General features: G+C 41.4%; 1 protein-coding gene across 2 annotated transcripts in view; it reads left to right on the top strand.

Annotated features, from left to right (window-relative positions):
- OSBPL2 (oxysterol binding protein like 2) overlaps window positions 1–16,261 on the top strand; it is a 36,341-nt gene that overhangs the window by 10,460 nt on the left and 9,620 nt on the right. For both annotated transcript variants that reach the window (XM_082773207.1, XM_082773206.1), the window contains exons 3-9: window positions 2,819–2,983; window positions 8,919–9,066; window positions 9,315–9,390; window positions 10,706–10,840; window positions 11,568–11,665; window positions 12,386–12,568; window positions 15,331–15,438. In XM_082773207.1, coding sequence (XP_082629333.1) covers window positions 2,947–2,983; window positions 8,919–9,066; window positions 9,315–9,390; window positions 10,706–10,840; window positions 11,568–11,665; window positions 12,386–12,568; window positions 15,331–15,438 — 785 coding nt within the window. In that variant the 5' untranslated portion in view covers window positions 2,819–2,946. The remainder of the gene's footprint in view (window positions 1–2,818; window positions 2,984–8,918; window positions 9,067–9,314; window positions 9,391–10,705; window positions 10,841–11,567; window positions 11,666–12,385; window positions 12,569–15,330; window positions 15,439–16,261) is intronic.

Here is a 16,261-nt window from a genome sequence, read left to right as displayed (position 1 = left end):
GAACACGATGGGCACGGGGGAGGAAATACAGATTACAAGCACTGAATCTGAAGCAAACAGGATGTTTTTGTCTTCGGGCATTTCAGCCTGGTGGAAAGTAACTTTTTGCTGTTGCTTTTAGAAAAAGAAAGGGACTTAATCCTAGCTTTTTGGCTCATGAAAGCCAAATGCTGATATCATTGTGTGTTTGGATGCATGCAAATTCATGGTAATCTCTGCTAAATAAAAGAACCGAATTTAAAAGCAGTGGTAGGAGCGTTAAGTTATTCCTAGTGCAGCTCTGATGCAAAACACGTTGCTTTATCCTTTTCAGAATGCTCCTAATGCTTTAAAAGAATTTGTGGCTATTATTTAAAGTGACATCCACGAATATTTTGGTTTTTAGGGAGTAGATCACTGCTTGTATGCAACTCCCAGGGATATGGCCAAGTTTTGTGCTCAGTAACAGTCCTTGTAGGGTGAGTTGTGAGGTCTGTATCACAAGGAGAACGTGGCATCACTCCTTGTTCTCAAGTCTTTCACTGCACTTTTCTTATGTTTGGAGATGGGAAAGCGTGGAGGAAATCAGGGAATTTGTGTGCTGTGTGTTGTGCTGGGCCAGCTTTCTGGCGCTGCTGGCTGCTGTTGTGCTGGCAGGCTGCGGTATTTGTGGGCAGTTGAAAGCAGTAGCTTCCTAGGATTCCCTTTTCTCCCCCCATTCCCAGCTGAAAGGTTTATGTAGCTGCATCCTCAAGGGCATATTTCCCACAAAGACACGATGGAGATGGAGACCTGGAAGAGAGACTTGCAGGCACCTTGCTGGTGTGGCTGGAAAGCTGGGAGAAACTGCTGGTGGCTTCACTGTGAGCAAGCTGTGCTTACAGTCAGCACGGGCTGCTGGGTGAGGTGAGGGAGCAGCAGGGCCGCTGGCCTCCACCCTTTGTAGGTAGAGAGTTGTGGATGCACATTTCATCGAGAGAAGTAGGCATTTAAAGACCACAGTTAATGCTGCTGCTGTTTTGAGCAGGAGCATGGCATCCTGATCAGTTCACCCAGAGATCTGGGCCAGCTGCTGCTTTTGCACCAGGTATTAGTTCAGTTCTCCCTTCCTCTGCTTCTGTCAGCAGCCCGAATGCCCTGGATCTTCTCGAAGTGAAGCTGCTGCTGCGTTGCCTCTGCAGGCAGAGCACTTGCTGATGGCCCTGGCTGGAAGTCTGCACCCATCCCTGTCTGTGTGTGCATCTTTTGAGCTGTTGCATCCTTCCCGAGAAAGAATAAGGCAGTTTGACAAAACCAAATCAGAAACCTGTTGCTGATGAGCAAGAAAGTTGAAGAAGGTTTAAAGGGCTGTGGCTGGAGCCCAGGGAAAAGGGAAGGAAACTTCTTCAGCTGAGAGCGATTGCAACAGCATGGTAGCAACAGTCAAGAGAGGCAGCTGCAGGAGGTGCAGGAGGTTTCCTCCTCGTGGAGATGAGGATTTGTAAAGGGGGGAAATTGCTGAAGATTGTGTGGGAGCTCAGATAGTAACTATGATGCAGAGATTGATGTAAAATCCTATGGTGCTGGGCAAAATAGGTGGTTCCTAAGGAGAAACTGAGATACCTGGCATTGGGAGATGTAATGCTCTAAGGCAAATGCCGCGTTCGTTAACTTAGCTGAGGTCTGAAATAGGCTGCTCCTGCTCCTGAACAGAGAGCTGGGAGGACTCTCTGTGTGTGAGGCACTCAAACAGCTTTTGTTCTGGGCAGCGAGGTGAAAAGCCTTGAAGTACAGGGGGAATCGTGTAATTTGGTCTCTCGCAGAGAGGAGGAATTGGCTTGAAACATGGCAAGCTCTTCTGCTAGGAGCAGAGTGCACTTCTGGCTTTGTTCCTCTTAATTGGGATGGAGTTGTGCAAGTTATAATTACGCTGGAAAAGCTACTCTCGCAAAAGCAGTGGGATCGTCAAGGGTCATAAAAAATTGTGACTGACGTATTGAGGTTGTTTTGGAGGAGATCCCGGCAGCAAGCCGTGCTGCTCCTCACCGTGTGCTTGGCTCGTCCTTGGTACCTGCTGAGCACCGGGGAGAGTGGAAACTCAGCTTGTTGATGAGTCTGCTTTGCCTAAAAGTGGGTGAAGTAAAACTGCCTGCGTTACACCACCGCCAGCCATCTGGAATAGATCTAATTCGGTCTGTCCGTAAAGTAGAGCTGGAATGCTTCACCAAGCTGTAAGTTATTTGCAGCCTGCTTGGCTTCGCTGAGCAAAAGTTGGTGTTTCTTTACGCTCTCCATCTCGAGGGAAAAACCTCTTGTGGTTCCTTTGAGAGATCACAGCAGCAGCCCGACAAAACTTCTGCACTTGTGGTTAGATAACAGTTGCGTAATGTGCATGAGGCTCTGTGTTTTTATGCAACACTGAGATTTGGGCATGTAAAGGTCTTTTTCTTGTTCCCATCTTTCTTGTTAAGGATGCGGTAAGGTTTATCCTCTTGTTGAAGAGGAGAATTTTTGTTTGGCCAGCTGTCCTTTTCTTCCTTTTGTTCTCCTCTTCAACCTGGACTTGCCTGAACTGTGACTTGCAGTAAATAAGGTGTATTTTCCAATAAAGTATAAAATCTATTTATATAGAGAGAACAAGCGTGGCGTAGCACATCTGTTCTTGTGGTAGGTAGTGATCATCTTCAGAATGACTTTGGTGTCAGAAGTGACTCTTTAGCACGAATGCAAGAATCCAGGCGTGTGCACTTCCTTTTGTTGTGGAAGAAATAGGAAAATGAGTATTTTTCAAGTGTGTGTGTGCTTGTGAGTACAAAAAGCGTGGACATTGCTAATTCTTTGTTCCTGTCTTGTCAAATAGATCATCTAAAGCAGCTGGATATTTGCAAAAGAAGACTTCAACAGCGTACAGATACTTCATCTCTCAATCAGATTCAACAATGCATTAGAGGAAGCTGGCCTGGCTGTACAGAGATTTCACACTGAAGGATGAATAGTGAAGAAGAGTTCTATGATGCCGTTACGGGTGAGTGATGGGCACACTACCAAAAAAAAAAAAAAAGGTGTGGGGGGAAGGCATGAGCTGCACTACGTGTGTGGTGAGGTGTTAGTAGTGTGTTACCATTACAGGTTAAAATAAAAATGTTTCTGGTGAAACTTGTAGCACCCTCTTCTGAAAAGAAGAGAGGAAGAATTATAATTGAGGTTCAGGCTCAGACTCGGAAATTACTTAATTTTTTTTCCTTAAAGCTCAATGCTGGCTATTATTTTATCATTGCAACAGTCCTTCAGTGCCAGAGTCTTGCTTTCATTTTCAGTAAAATGCAGGTAATTTTATAGCAGCTTGAGAAGTAATGCTTTTAAGACCCTTTGAAAGGTGAAACATCTTCTGTAGATTATTTTTACAGTTGTGTAATTTATTTATTTATTTTAATAGAAAACTTATTCCCAAGAATTGAAGTAGAAATGTGTTTTTACATTTCTACAAATTGCTGTGAAAGTGGCTTTCAAGATAGGGAGCCCAAAGTCTTTGCAATCCAGTGTTGCTACTAGCAAAGCAAACGGTGATCACCTCGCACTGAAGCAGTGTACCAAATAGTACTTTTCTTTGAACTAATAAGAATAAATGGTTATTCGTAAGAGCTTTACATGTTTTTAGCTGTGAAACAAAATGCTTAAAGTATTCTAATAAAAAAAAGCCCTCTCAAAGATCCTGAACAATATAACTTTCCCACTTGTCTCCTTAGAAATCCTGTAATAGCGGTGAAATGAGAAATGCTGGCAGCGGTGAGTGTAGAGCCCTTAATGTAAAAGCCAGGGAATGAACAGAGAATAATGGGAAAGCTGAAGGAATGGAAGTAGCATGTAGATGCAAGTGGGTAAGGTGGACTTAGGTTGGGTGAGGGCCTGGGCAACCTGATCTGGTGGGTGGCATCTCTGCCAGTGGTAGGGGGTTGGAGCTGGGTGAGCTGTAAGGCCCCTTCCAACCTGAGCCGTTCGATGATGCTGTGACTTAGACATGGTTGAAGAGGCCTATGAGGAATAAATGGTGGGAGCTGGGTCACCAGTGTGACTGACAGCAGGCTGTACGGGACTTGTCACAGTTATGTCAGGGGGAAGAGAAGGATATTTGGATTGTGTTCATACTATCTAGGAGTGATAGGGGCTAGAACTCCAACTTGCTCTGTAAAATCTGTAAAGTGTGCTGTAAAAATCTTAAAAATACTATGGATTGTTCCAGTGCATCTTTGGTGATCTTATAATTCCAGGATTTCAGGACCACAGCCATGAATGAACTAGGAATTACTTAATTTGAAAAGCTGAACAGAAATGTGCATCTAAGCTTGGGTTCTGTGGCTTGCTGTTTTGATGTTGGTGCGTTCCTTTGCCTCTTGCTGCAGAAACACACAGCCCTCGGTGTTTGAGCAGTTGAATTTTCTCTTTTTTTCATCTTTCCCCTCTTTCCTCAACCCCAACAGGCTGATTTGCCCTACAAGTGCTGAAGGAGGTAATGACTTCTGAGCTGCTGTACGTGAGATGTTCTTGTGCCTTGCAGTCTCTGCTGGCTCTGCTCACGAGTGAGATGTAACACGTCAGTTCTGAGAGCGCTCCTTGTCCTGTCCTCAGCTTGTTCTTCTACTAGGTGACATGTGATGGGAGGAGAGAAGCTTCAAAGCAAAAGAAAATCAGATGTCTTGATGTGCTCTCAGCACAGCCCTCTTCTGACGGAGGGTGTTGGTTTGCAGCAGCTGCTCCAGGAACTAAATGAGGTTGAACTTTTTCCCTAGTCTGTGTTGCCCCGGAGCATGCCCCACAGGTATTTGGTTTACCAGGAGTGCTCAGTTTGGAGAAGCTCGTTGCAGATTCTTCCTCCCTCGATACTGTCTTTAAAGACAGGTGTTCAATCTCTTCCTCCAGCTAGATGCTTTAGAAATTACTGACAGTTTGATGGATTACTTGCATGAACATAATGAAATCCAGACCTACGTGTTTGTAGCTGTGTCTTGTCCAAGTCATACAGAAGTGTGATGCTAAGAGCAGCTCTGACTGTGTCTTTCTGCATTTGTGTTCCCAGCTGCTGGTGCCTGTAGCAACTCTTTACTCCTGTTAATTCCGTGGACTGTGTCTTTCAGGCAGCGCTGTGTTGGATTCTTTAGACTCTAATGGGTCCTGATTGTGCCTGCCTATTCTTTTAGTTTTTGGATGGTCTGGACACAGTAGCTGTAGACCTAGTTCAGCCAGGAGATCAAGTTCATAACTGAGGTCCTTTCTGAGTCAAGGTAAGCTGGGGTTCCACAGTGAGAACCTCAGGATTTGGGGTTGCAAATTCTGATTTAAAAAAAAATGAAATGCCATTGGCAGACTCCTCGGTCTGTTCCTTCCAGGAACATTCTCCATAATTTAAGTCAGATCAGTAGATGGGCAGAAGCCAGTCCTAGATGTGTACTTGTTTTCCTCTAAGTCTGTGGCTGGGACGTGGCTACCAGGAACAAGCACATTCTCCAGCTGTGCCTCACCTCCATGTGGAGATGAAAACAGTGTGTACCTCGTGCTCTTCTCCACTTCCTCCCCCAGAATCCTTGGCCCTGCATTCCCCAGGGGGAGTTGCAATGTGTTCCCACAGGTTCCCTGCTTTTAGTGATTGGGATACTGTGGTTTCTGCCCTATAAATAGCAAACCAGGCTTACGAGGGCAACAGAGCTCCATCAGAAGTTGTGTTTTAGAATTCTGCAGCAATCTGAGCAGCAGCCCTTGTAGTGTGTTCTCTAAAACGTGAATTGGCTCCTTGAGGAAGCCACAACTCTTCTAGTTATAAAATAACTTCTAGTTATTCCTTGATGATAACCACTTCTAGCATGTAAACCTCTCCTAAGGAGACACCTGGTTTCTGTTGTGATGGATTTCATCTCGTAGGCTGGGAAGCTTCCTGCTTCTGACACTGTCCCCATCACAGCCAGAAGTCATGCTCATGGGATGGATTTCCGTGCTGCGTGGCTGGGACTCACCCTCCTGGTGGCTGGGTGATGAGCACACTCATAAACGTCCAGGACAGGCCGTGTTGTACAGGTGGTGAGTCAGGTTTGTGACCGATGGAGAGAGTTTCCGTAGTGAAGTTTCCTCGCATTCAGAGGTGATTGTCATTGCCGATTAGCTGGACACGTGGCATCTTACTGCAGCAATGAGTACTTGCCGTGGGAATCTTGAAAATGTTACCTGCAAGGTCAGTTAGTTCTTGGCAGCACGGCGTCTGCTTTTTCTCAGGTTCGGGAGGCAGCCTGCTCTGAGACTGGAGCAGGCAAACCGCCTGGAGGAGTCCAGTTTCTGGAGGAATGCAGATTCTTCGAAGTCTTCTGCGAGACAGGGAGCACGCGGCTTTGATCGCTTGCCTCTGGCCTGTGTCACTTCGGGATTGATAATCTCATTACAAACTTGTTATGGACTGTGTGCCATCAGCTTCTGCCGGGTCGGACCTGTATCTTTCATTAATTCTGCCAGATCTCTCTCTGCCAAGGTGTTTTGTGGAAGGATTGCAATAGAACAGCAAAATGTTTGGCTAACAATTTCATTTCATTCTTTTAAATGACCTGCAGTTCCAGGGAAATCTGTTGTGTGCCTGTGAGGTTCATCTGGCCCGGAGCATCTGTGAGCGTGTTGCCCTTCTGCTTCCTACTGCTTGGCTCCTGTTCGCTGTAAACTCTCTCTTGGGGAGCAAGAAGTGAGGTACCTGCTGCCAAACGTATATATTTTCACGATGTTTGGATTGAATCAGCAGTTTCTGCCAGTTTTTAAGTACTGCGAGCCTTGTGGAAGCCCAGCCTGCCTCCTGTTGGAAGCAGCGTGACACGGCTGCGGGTGGCGAAGGCTTGGGTTGAAAACCAAAACCCAACCCTGGCAACTTCAGGCAGGGGAAAAGTTACCTCTCCTTTTACTTGCTACGTACACTTCCAGCATATTTCTCCCTACTCTTTATACCCTTTTCAGATCTGAGGGCTCCCAGGACGATGCTGTTTTGATTCTCTTTCCGTCTTGAGTGACAGCGCTTAATTAGTATGTGAGGAAGCTGCTGGGCATGCGGGGCAGTCGTGTGGCTGCCGGTGACTCAGTGCTGTGCCTGCGCTCCCTCCCAGGTGGATGTGTAACGTAGGCTCAGGGGACTTGTTTCATTTGCAGGATGGGGAAGAAGAAGACCACGAAACTTAGAGTTACTGGCAAGTCCTTTTTCTTTAAGCTCTTGAAGTAGATTAATGCTGTCAACCAGCTTAGATATCTGACTTTAAAATTTAAGACTTTTAAAAAGCTTTGTTTGACCCTTTCCGCATGTAAGTTGGGGCTTTTGATTATGCTAAGTTTTGAAACTGTATTTCTCTGTGCGATTTCCTCTCCCACTTTTAAATCCCAGCTTTTCTCTTCACTCCTAGTGGCCTTTCACTACAAAAACTAGCCTGTATTAAAGCTAAAGCTCGTTTTTACAAGTTCAGGGCTTTAATAGCAGTTGGAGAAAGACTTTTGGAAGTTACTGAAACTGTACCAAAGCATTTCAGTAAAGTGTTTCATTCTGAATCAGTATAGAGCTTCAGGGAGGAACAGCTTTTAAAACTTTGTGGTTGGGCTTGTAACAGCTGTTAGTGAAGATTGAAAGCACAGTTAAACACTGGGCTCTCAACTAATTGAAATGCCCATTAAATGTGATGCAGTTCCATATGTTGTGTGCGCTTGATCAGCCTTCTGGCTGAGGGCATGTGTGCCGGAAAGCTCTTGTGTCTTTCCCCCGCTTCATCAGTCAAAGTTATTTCCTTATGGCCTACAGAATTTGCCTTTTCCATCTCCTTGCACCATAACAGGTTCCAAAAAAGCTAATATGTGGTTAGAAATGACATTTTGAAATGATAAATGTTGTTTTGTTGTGGGGTTGGCTGAAGATAGGCATGTTGTTTTATTTTTTAAAGACAGGTGTTTCAGGGTAATCTTCATTTTCATAACCTGAGTATCTATACCCATCATACTTTCCAATTAAGTACTACGACCTTTTAAGGTGGGGTTATTGCTGTATAATTACATGCTTGTGACATCAAAATGTAGGAGAGGGTTTAATACATTACATCACCCTGTATAACTGCTGTTTACCAAATAGCATTGTATCAGTGGTACTTCTTTTTCCCAGTTTTGGATGTTACTGTTTTTATCCCTAAAAGAAAAAGTAGCTTTTTGTTTCTCAGTGTACACAGGGCTGCTCGCTCACCCTCCCTGGGTAGGATCACGAAGAAAATCAGAAAGAAAAGCATGGGAGCTCACGGGTTGAGATAAAGACAGTTAACTAGGTAAAGCAAAAGCCACGCGTGCAACCAAAGCAGAGTTAACTTGCTGCTTCCCATCAGCAGGCAGATGTTCAGCCACTTCCAGGAAAGCAGGACTCATCATTCACAATGGTTTAGTGGGTTAAAAGCCTGTTTCCAGTAGCTGTCTACCCAAGTGGATGGAATTGGATGTAGGAAACAAAGAAGTTTAGATATCTTATGTTTCTGTTGCTCAAGTAGTCTGGATGTTTGCCGCTGGATTGTGTAATGCATATTTTTTCCTCTTTATTGCTCCTTGGCTGTTAGCAGTGAGTAGGCAAAGTAAATTTTTTTTCGAGTCTTTAAGGAAAACTACATAACTAAACAAAATTATTGCAGTCACGCTGCAGCTCTGAAGAAGAGACAATACAGCTAATCTGATCAAGAGCTGCTGAAGAACTTGTAGGATTCAGCAGTGTGAAAAAATGGTTGAGAATCCTTGATCCTAATGCAATGCTTAGCTCTAAATACTCTTTGGTCACTTAATAAATGTTCTTCACTCTGATGTTTTTTAAAATAAAATAACCTGGTGTAAGTGTACTTATGCTGCGAGTTGTAAAATGTGAGTGGCACTCTGTAGCGTAATAATGTTCCTAAGGAAATTACCACTTTATGGTTTTTCTACAGGCTTTGATTCTGACAATTCTTCGGGAGACTTTTCAGAAGCAAATCACAAAGTCACAGAAATGCTCGATCTAGATCCGCACCAAAGCAATAGGACTGAAAAGCATAACGGAGAGACAGAGATTCAAGAAAATGGAATTAAGAGACACAGGTAAGCACACGGTACTGCCTAATAAACATGAAATGAGTACGTGCTGGCTGATGATCTCTTGGGGCATTGCTGTTCTCACTGTTGGAAGAGGTTATTCTCTGGAACTGAACACAGATTTCACCTGTCTGCTTCCTGTGTCAGCTGTGGGTTAATGCTTTGCTTTCTTTGTTAAGTACTTGAGTCCCTGTACATTAAAATATCTTGTTGTTTAAGGGGCTTATGGTGACAGTTCTTTTTTCCAATTACAGGACATCATTACCTGCCCCAATGTTTTCTAGGAGTGATTTTAGTGTGTGGAGCATATTAAAAAAATGCATTGGACTGGTAAGTTAGTCTAGATGAAATATGCTGATGTTAAGTCTCCTAACTTCAACTCATTAACTGTACTGCTTAGAACTTGCCTACAGAATATACCTGGTACCTTTTGTGTTCTTCCTGTAAGAAACTGCAACTCTATTGCCTTACTTGCTTTAGCTGTTGGAGCATATGGTTTGGCATTTCTAGTGCTGTCCTGAAAGAACTGGACTGAAGTCATTAAGAATGTAGTTCTTGGTGTTCTACACTGATGTCTTGCTGCCACAGATGCTTTTTGGAAGCATTAAGCAATTACATTCATATCTTCTCTAGGGCTGCCAGTGCAGTACCATGTGAATGCAACAGACAATTTTTTGCCATTTTAGCTTATGTCCTCTAAGAGAGAGAAATACACTGTCTAAACTCCTTTTGTTAGGATGAGTACACATCTGCTAGAACAATTTGCTTGAACTAAATCGAGTTAGTTTGGAGTTGCTTTTCCTTACTGCCTGTGACAACGTGAGGAAAATGTTTTATTCCTATCTGCTGGCATTCTCCCTTCCCCTAAGTTGTAAGCTGTGACTGAAGTGCTCAGTCATGAGTGCAACTTTTTTAACGACCAAACAGATTTGCTTGGATATGGTGTAAGACCTGGGGAGCTGGAAATCTGCCTGAACTCTGTCTCTGTCTTGTATCCACATGCGAAATGAGAAACGTACTGACGCAAGGAACAGGTGGATTTAATAAAGCCCCTAAAATTTGTTAGAGCGCTTCAAATAGTATTCTTTATATAACTGTTCCTTTGAAAAAGAATTTGTGCTTCCTGCAGTAATCTAAAATAGTTAGATTTTATGCAAATAGGTACGTGAGGTTTTCAAAGGAATGTGGGGTACTTAAATACCTTTAATGAGCTGGTTGACACATCAGTGCTGCTATCTACATAAATTTAAACCTATTCTGTTTTAAGAAGAACACAGAACGGAAGGTAAATTTTTTTCTTGAATTTACTGGGTTAGCTGGATCAATTTTTGAAGGTTTTTTATTCTTTCAGGTTGCTGCTAAGTATCTGCAGTGCTTTTAACCCCTTCCAGCTATAGCAATTAGAGTTATGCTACAGCCTTGCTTAATGTCTTTTGAAGAATGCTACGCTGACATTTGTAGATGTAGAACTCGGTAGTGTGGTGCACTTGTCAGTCCTGCTTAAAGGTTGGACCAGATGATCTTAGAGGTCTTTTCCAACCCAAATGATTCTATGAGCTAAATTAACCCACAACTTTTCAAAATTCTTCTCAGTTGGTAACTTAGTATTGTGTCTAAAAAGCTAACGTATCCTTCTGTTACCTAGGAATTGTCCAAGATTACAATGCCCATTGTGTTCAACGAGCCATTGAGTTTCCTTCAGCGGATAACAGAATATATGGAACATATATACCTCATTAATAAGGCTTGTAGTCATGCAGACCCCTTGGAAAGAATGCAGGTGAGTACCAGCTACCAGCTTCTGTTTGGTTAGAAGTTGCTCTCTCCCAGTCACCTTTCATTTTCTAAAAAACATCGACTGGAGTGCATTTCTTTTCTCTGGTGCTATCATAAGAACAAGGCCCTAACTTTTTCAGGACTGCTTTCACTGTGGCTCCTGTTATGTCTTTATTTGTTGTGAAAACGAGATCTTGGCTTTAAATCGTTTTAAGTTGATTCGTTCAGTGGCTCCGTGATTTTTAAGTTACTGGATGAAAAATTGTTGTAACAGAGACAAACTTCACCATTCTTCTTCTCCAGACTGGCTGTTGTTCTGCTGTTCCAGTAACTGTTTTTTATTCTATGGTTATGTGTAATCCCTGATTCTGTAGTACTAGCCTCACAACAAGAAACTGAATGAGTATTGTGATACCAGGCCTGGGTGTTGCTTACAGCTCTGTTTTACATGAGTGAAATTGAAATGTACTACTTGTATTTTGTTTTTGTGTATGTAGTACATATCCCTACTTACCAGCCTGAAAGAGATTCCAAGGTTCATTTGTATCTGCTAATATTCAAGAAACCTCATCCATGTTGGAAATGATGCGTGCCTGACCAAGGTTTTGGCCTTAAGCATATAGAGCTTTCTTTTGGTGTGAATAATAAAATACTGCAATATACAACAAATACATTGAAATTACAAGTTTAATATACTGTTCTCATACCAATGTGTTTTTATTTGCTTATAGGCTGTAGCTGCTTTTGCAGTTTCTGCTGTAGCTTCTCAGTGGGAGAGAACTGGCAAACCATTTAACCCACTGTTAGGAGAAACCTATGAATTAACCAGGTAATAATTAAAGTGGGAGCTGAGGCTATTTGTGGGAGCACACTCTCAAACTAGTTTAGGTGTTTATTCAGGGAAACAAGTAAAAATCTACAAACATATATTTCTGACTAAAGCTAAAATTGTTTTCCCCAAACTAATTCTAAATATTTAAGAAGTTTCATAAAAGCTAATAATTTTGTGTTTATATATTCTTTGAATTATTCAGAAAAAAAGGGTCTAAATTCTTCTGCCAAAGACACCTGACCAAAGACTCTAAACTAATTTAAAGTGTGTTTTGCTGATCAGGTCAGGTAGAGGAGTTAGTCTGGGAGACTTACCGTGTGCTTAAATGGGTGGTATGTACATGGTGAAGAAATCAATTTCCAGTCAGATCTTCTGCTGCCCAAGCAGTTTCAGTGTTTTCAAGAGTTATTTCAGTCAAACTTCTTGTAAAGCCTTTCTGGGTAGAAAGCCACTTAAGCGTTTGAATGGGGATTGTTTCTTTGTATAAAGAAGTGTTTAAAGGGGAAAAAGTATTAAGTGTATAATTGCTATCATTTTATTAAATGTAAAAGTGTCACGGAACTAGAAAAGGGAAACTCTCACCTTCAGAGTAATCTAAAAATCCTTTTAAAAAAAAGTTACTTTTTTATTCTGTAACAATAAAAAAAAAAAAAGAAAAGAGGTTGATCTAGGGGTTAATGTTCTTTTTTTTTTTTTTTTTTTTGTGTGTGTTGCTAGGGAGGATTTAGGATTTAGGTTTATATCTGAGCAAGTCAGCCATCACCCACCTATTAGTGCATTTTATTCTGAAGGCCTCAATAAGGACTTTATTTTTCATGGATCAATCTATCCCAAACTAAAATTCTGGGGAAAAAGTATAGAAGCGGAGCCTCGGGGAACAATTACTTTGGAGCTTCTAAAGTGAGTATAAGAAGTCAATATCTTTTATGCTTATATCCTTAACACTTAACTTGAATAAAAATATAGGTGATATCCTCTTTTTGGCTCTTCATTGATGAATATGTGAAAATCTCTTGCTGAAGAGATGGTAAAAAATTATTTACAGGTTATTTTTCACTCCTTAATTTAAGAACTCTGGTTTTGGAATTGTGCCATGCTTGTGTAGCTGTTTCAATTTGACCCAGTTTTTGCACCATGAAAATTAACATTTCCTAAAATGGAATGCAATTGAAAGCTAGTTCTGTGAGGGCACTTAAAATTCAATCAGAACTAAAATTCTATTACCAGGCTATTCAAACTCGTTTCACTTTTAAATATTGTTGCTGGTTTTGATTGTTTGCGTGCATGTTTGGTTAAAAAGAACTGCTGCTTCGGATTAGCTGCTTTATGTGATGGTGAATGCAAGGAACTTGTCAGGATTTCTATCATCTATTTAATATTCCCTGTGTACCATCACTTTCCAAGTAAAATCATGAGTACCCTTCCAGGTTACATGCTTGATTGGAGACAAGCCTAGCAGTCTTAAATAAGGCAACCTTGCACAAGCTGTTTTGTGCCCTGGTGGCACAAAGACTCTGGAGCTTTCCAAAATGGGTCACAAGCATGTACTATCACGGAACAAGCATTCTGCAATTGAACACTTGAAGGTGCTTTTCCAAAAGTTTTCCTCAGGCCTGACTTTGAGGTTGTTTTTGAAATATCTTATGAAACTTCTAAACATTTGGTTTCAATAATCAGGCAACTTGACTGCCGCATCAAGCATCAACTCTTCCTGTAGTTTCTTTTGAAAGCACAGTTTATTTGTCAAGCTGCTGGCATCTAATCTTCCAAAGCTTACAAAAGTACGAGCTTGTCTTGAATATAAATGGTGCTGTAAATAGAGGAAATTTCTTCGGAATGTAGAAGTAGCTATGAATCTCAACGTAGAATGCAGACTTGGCAAGAATATTCAGTGGAGGGAGAGCCTTTATGTAGAAGACTATTAAAATTCTTGCTCTGCCTAATCAAATCACAGTACAGATTTAAACCGGAGTGTAAACAACTAAAGCACTTGTTTTAAATATTTGCACAGGTTAGTAGCAGAAGCTGAGCTCAAATTTTGAGCCTGTTAATGTTTTGATTCATCCTGCTCTGTTGGTTTGAGCGGTCTGAGAATTACTCGGGGCCTGAGCAAAATTGTAGTCATTGTTAAGTACTGTATTTTTGCTAAAAACAACTGTTTTCGGTGTGTTAGAAAACACACCTTCCTCGCTCCTCCAGCACAAACGAACGTTTCAATTTGTCTGCACAGGGCATGAGTGTCTTCTGGTATATTTTATGCTACACAAGATTTTGCTGTCAAGTAGTTCATGAATAAAAATGTACACTAAGGCTGGTGCGATGCAGGGTTTTTTTTTCCACTTGAAGAGTAGTCATTATTCTAAAGTATGCTTGAAGATAGTTTGCTGTGGAAAATAGTCAGACATCATTGATCTGTTTTTTCTCTGTGCTGAAAACTGACAGGTGGAAATATTTAATATGTGTGCTCTCTCCATGCTTAATGGAAGTAGAAGCACAAGGCATTTGTCACAGAGGACGCTACTTGTTTCTGTGTTTTTGGTACTAAAATAGAGTTTGCAAGCTTTTCTAAGATGGGTTGATTGCTAACCAGGTAACTTTTGTATTTCTTTTATCGGTATTGAAAGAGGCATAAGAATAGGAGGCTTTGATGCTGCCAGGCTAGTGATAAAAGGATTCCTGTTACTTAACATTTTGAATGTTTTTTTAAGGGTTTAGGATCTGTTAACTCATCTTCGTAAAGCTTTTTACAAAATGTTACAAAACAAACAAAAAACGACAAAAGTGGAAAATTCCTCCATTTTTTGGATTCTTCCTCCTCAGTAAATCTTTGGGAGAAGGAAGGAATTGAATAATAAATTTGACATTTAAACATTGTGCTTATGAGACTGAACGTAGTGCAGTTTGTTTAAAATCAACTGATTTTAAACAAAAGTTAATCTCACCCCCCAAACCTGCCTTCGGTGAGGCCCACCTTCAGGCCTCACACACTGATGCTGTGTTTGTGGAAACCATTTCTGCAGTTTTCTGACTCCTATTGTACTCCTTGGGTTCGAAAGCCTTTACCACCCACAGTTTGTATGAAAAATTGCCTGAGTGGTTAGTCTGACCGACCCTCGAGGAGTGCCTTTGTCAGGTCTGATGGTGACTAACCTCTGCTGGAGGACTCAGACATCCATCTTCAGCAATAAAAGATCCTCTCTAGGTTATGGTACAGGTTTACAAGAAAGCTTTAGGGTAAAATTTGCAATGCTGCTGCAGTAGCTGAATAGAAGACAGTGTTAGGCTTTGTCTGTCCAGTTCTCATCTGAGCGTTACCTGTCACGTATAGCTTTAAAAGCTCAGATGAAGATGTATTCCTGGGCTGCTCTTTAAGCTGAGCTGGAATTTGTAATCAAAAGTGCAGCAACTGTAAAAACTGACTACTTCAACTATGTAATGGGGAGAAAAGTAAAGGGGATATCACTTTATGAACTCACACTAATGTTTACATACAGCACATTGTTGGCTTATAAAGAAAAGTCTGTTTCTTTTCTGTTTTGAAGTTAACTGTGGGCTGTTCACAGGAGTGCTAAATATTTTGCCACAAATAGAATTGTAATAAGGCTTACATTCCGCCTCAAGCTCAAGAACCTGATTTATTTCTCTACTTATGTTTTTTACAGACATAACGAAGCCTACACGTGGACAAATCCAACCTGTTGTGTACATAATGTAATTATTGGTAAACTGTGGCTAGAACAATATGGAACAGTAGAAATTGTAAATCACAGGTAATGCTGACCATGGGACTGAGGGCTGGCTTATAGGGCTGGTGCATTGTCATTACAAAGCAGATACTTCTAATTTTTCTCAAATATGCACAGACCTTTATAGGTCTGAAGACTTTTTTTTTTTCCCACCTTCTAACAAATGCAAGCTACTCACTGGATTGGGCTTAGTATCATCATAATATAGAAGGAAAAGGGCTAGATGGCTTACGGGCTGCAAAGGTTTTACATTTGAGAGTTACCTATTCACGTTCAGCCTTATTGGCAATGGACAGAAATTAGATTTAACTCCAGAACCATTAAATGGAATAATTGTTGGAGGTTTGCAGTAGTAGACCTCCCGTTGATTGACCTGTTGATTGTGATTTGTCACTCACTTTAGTTTTAATAATAGAGAATGCCTTAATTTAAGGGTGCAGCACAGAAAAATGACTGCAGAGTAGGAAAATGTGAACTTAAAGCATGTCAATTGCTCTGCCAACTGCCTATGTAAAAGCTTTTTACCTTACAGAAAATAAAAGAGAGAATGACCTCTTGTAAGAAGGGAGGATTTTATGAAAACTGTATTAATTCTGCACCTGTTTTTCTGTCAGTAGATTAGAGCTTTAATTCAGCAGGGCTGCTGGTTTGATGCTTCTCATCACATCAGATCTAAGTTTCTGTCTCTTGCATTCACACATACCTGTAAGACTTGGGATGGTCTCTGTGTGCTTTGTGCTTAATGTAGCAACTTGGCCAGAAACCTCCCTGGGAGACAGTATTTGCACATGATTACCTCTCAGATGCTGACGTATAATGTTGCTTTGTGTTTGTAAAATATTTAGTT

Source organism: Aythya marila (genome assembly GCF_965140915.1).
Source record: "Aythya marila genome assembly, chromosome: 16".
Taxonomy (NCBI): Eukaryota; Metazoa; Chordata; class Aves; order Anseriformes; family Anatidae; genus Aythya; species Aythya marila.
The sequence above is the reverse complement of the archived record's forward strand: the minus strand, read 5'-3'. Positions and strand labels throughout refer to the sequence as shown.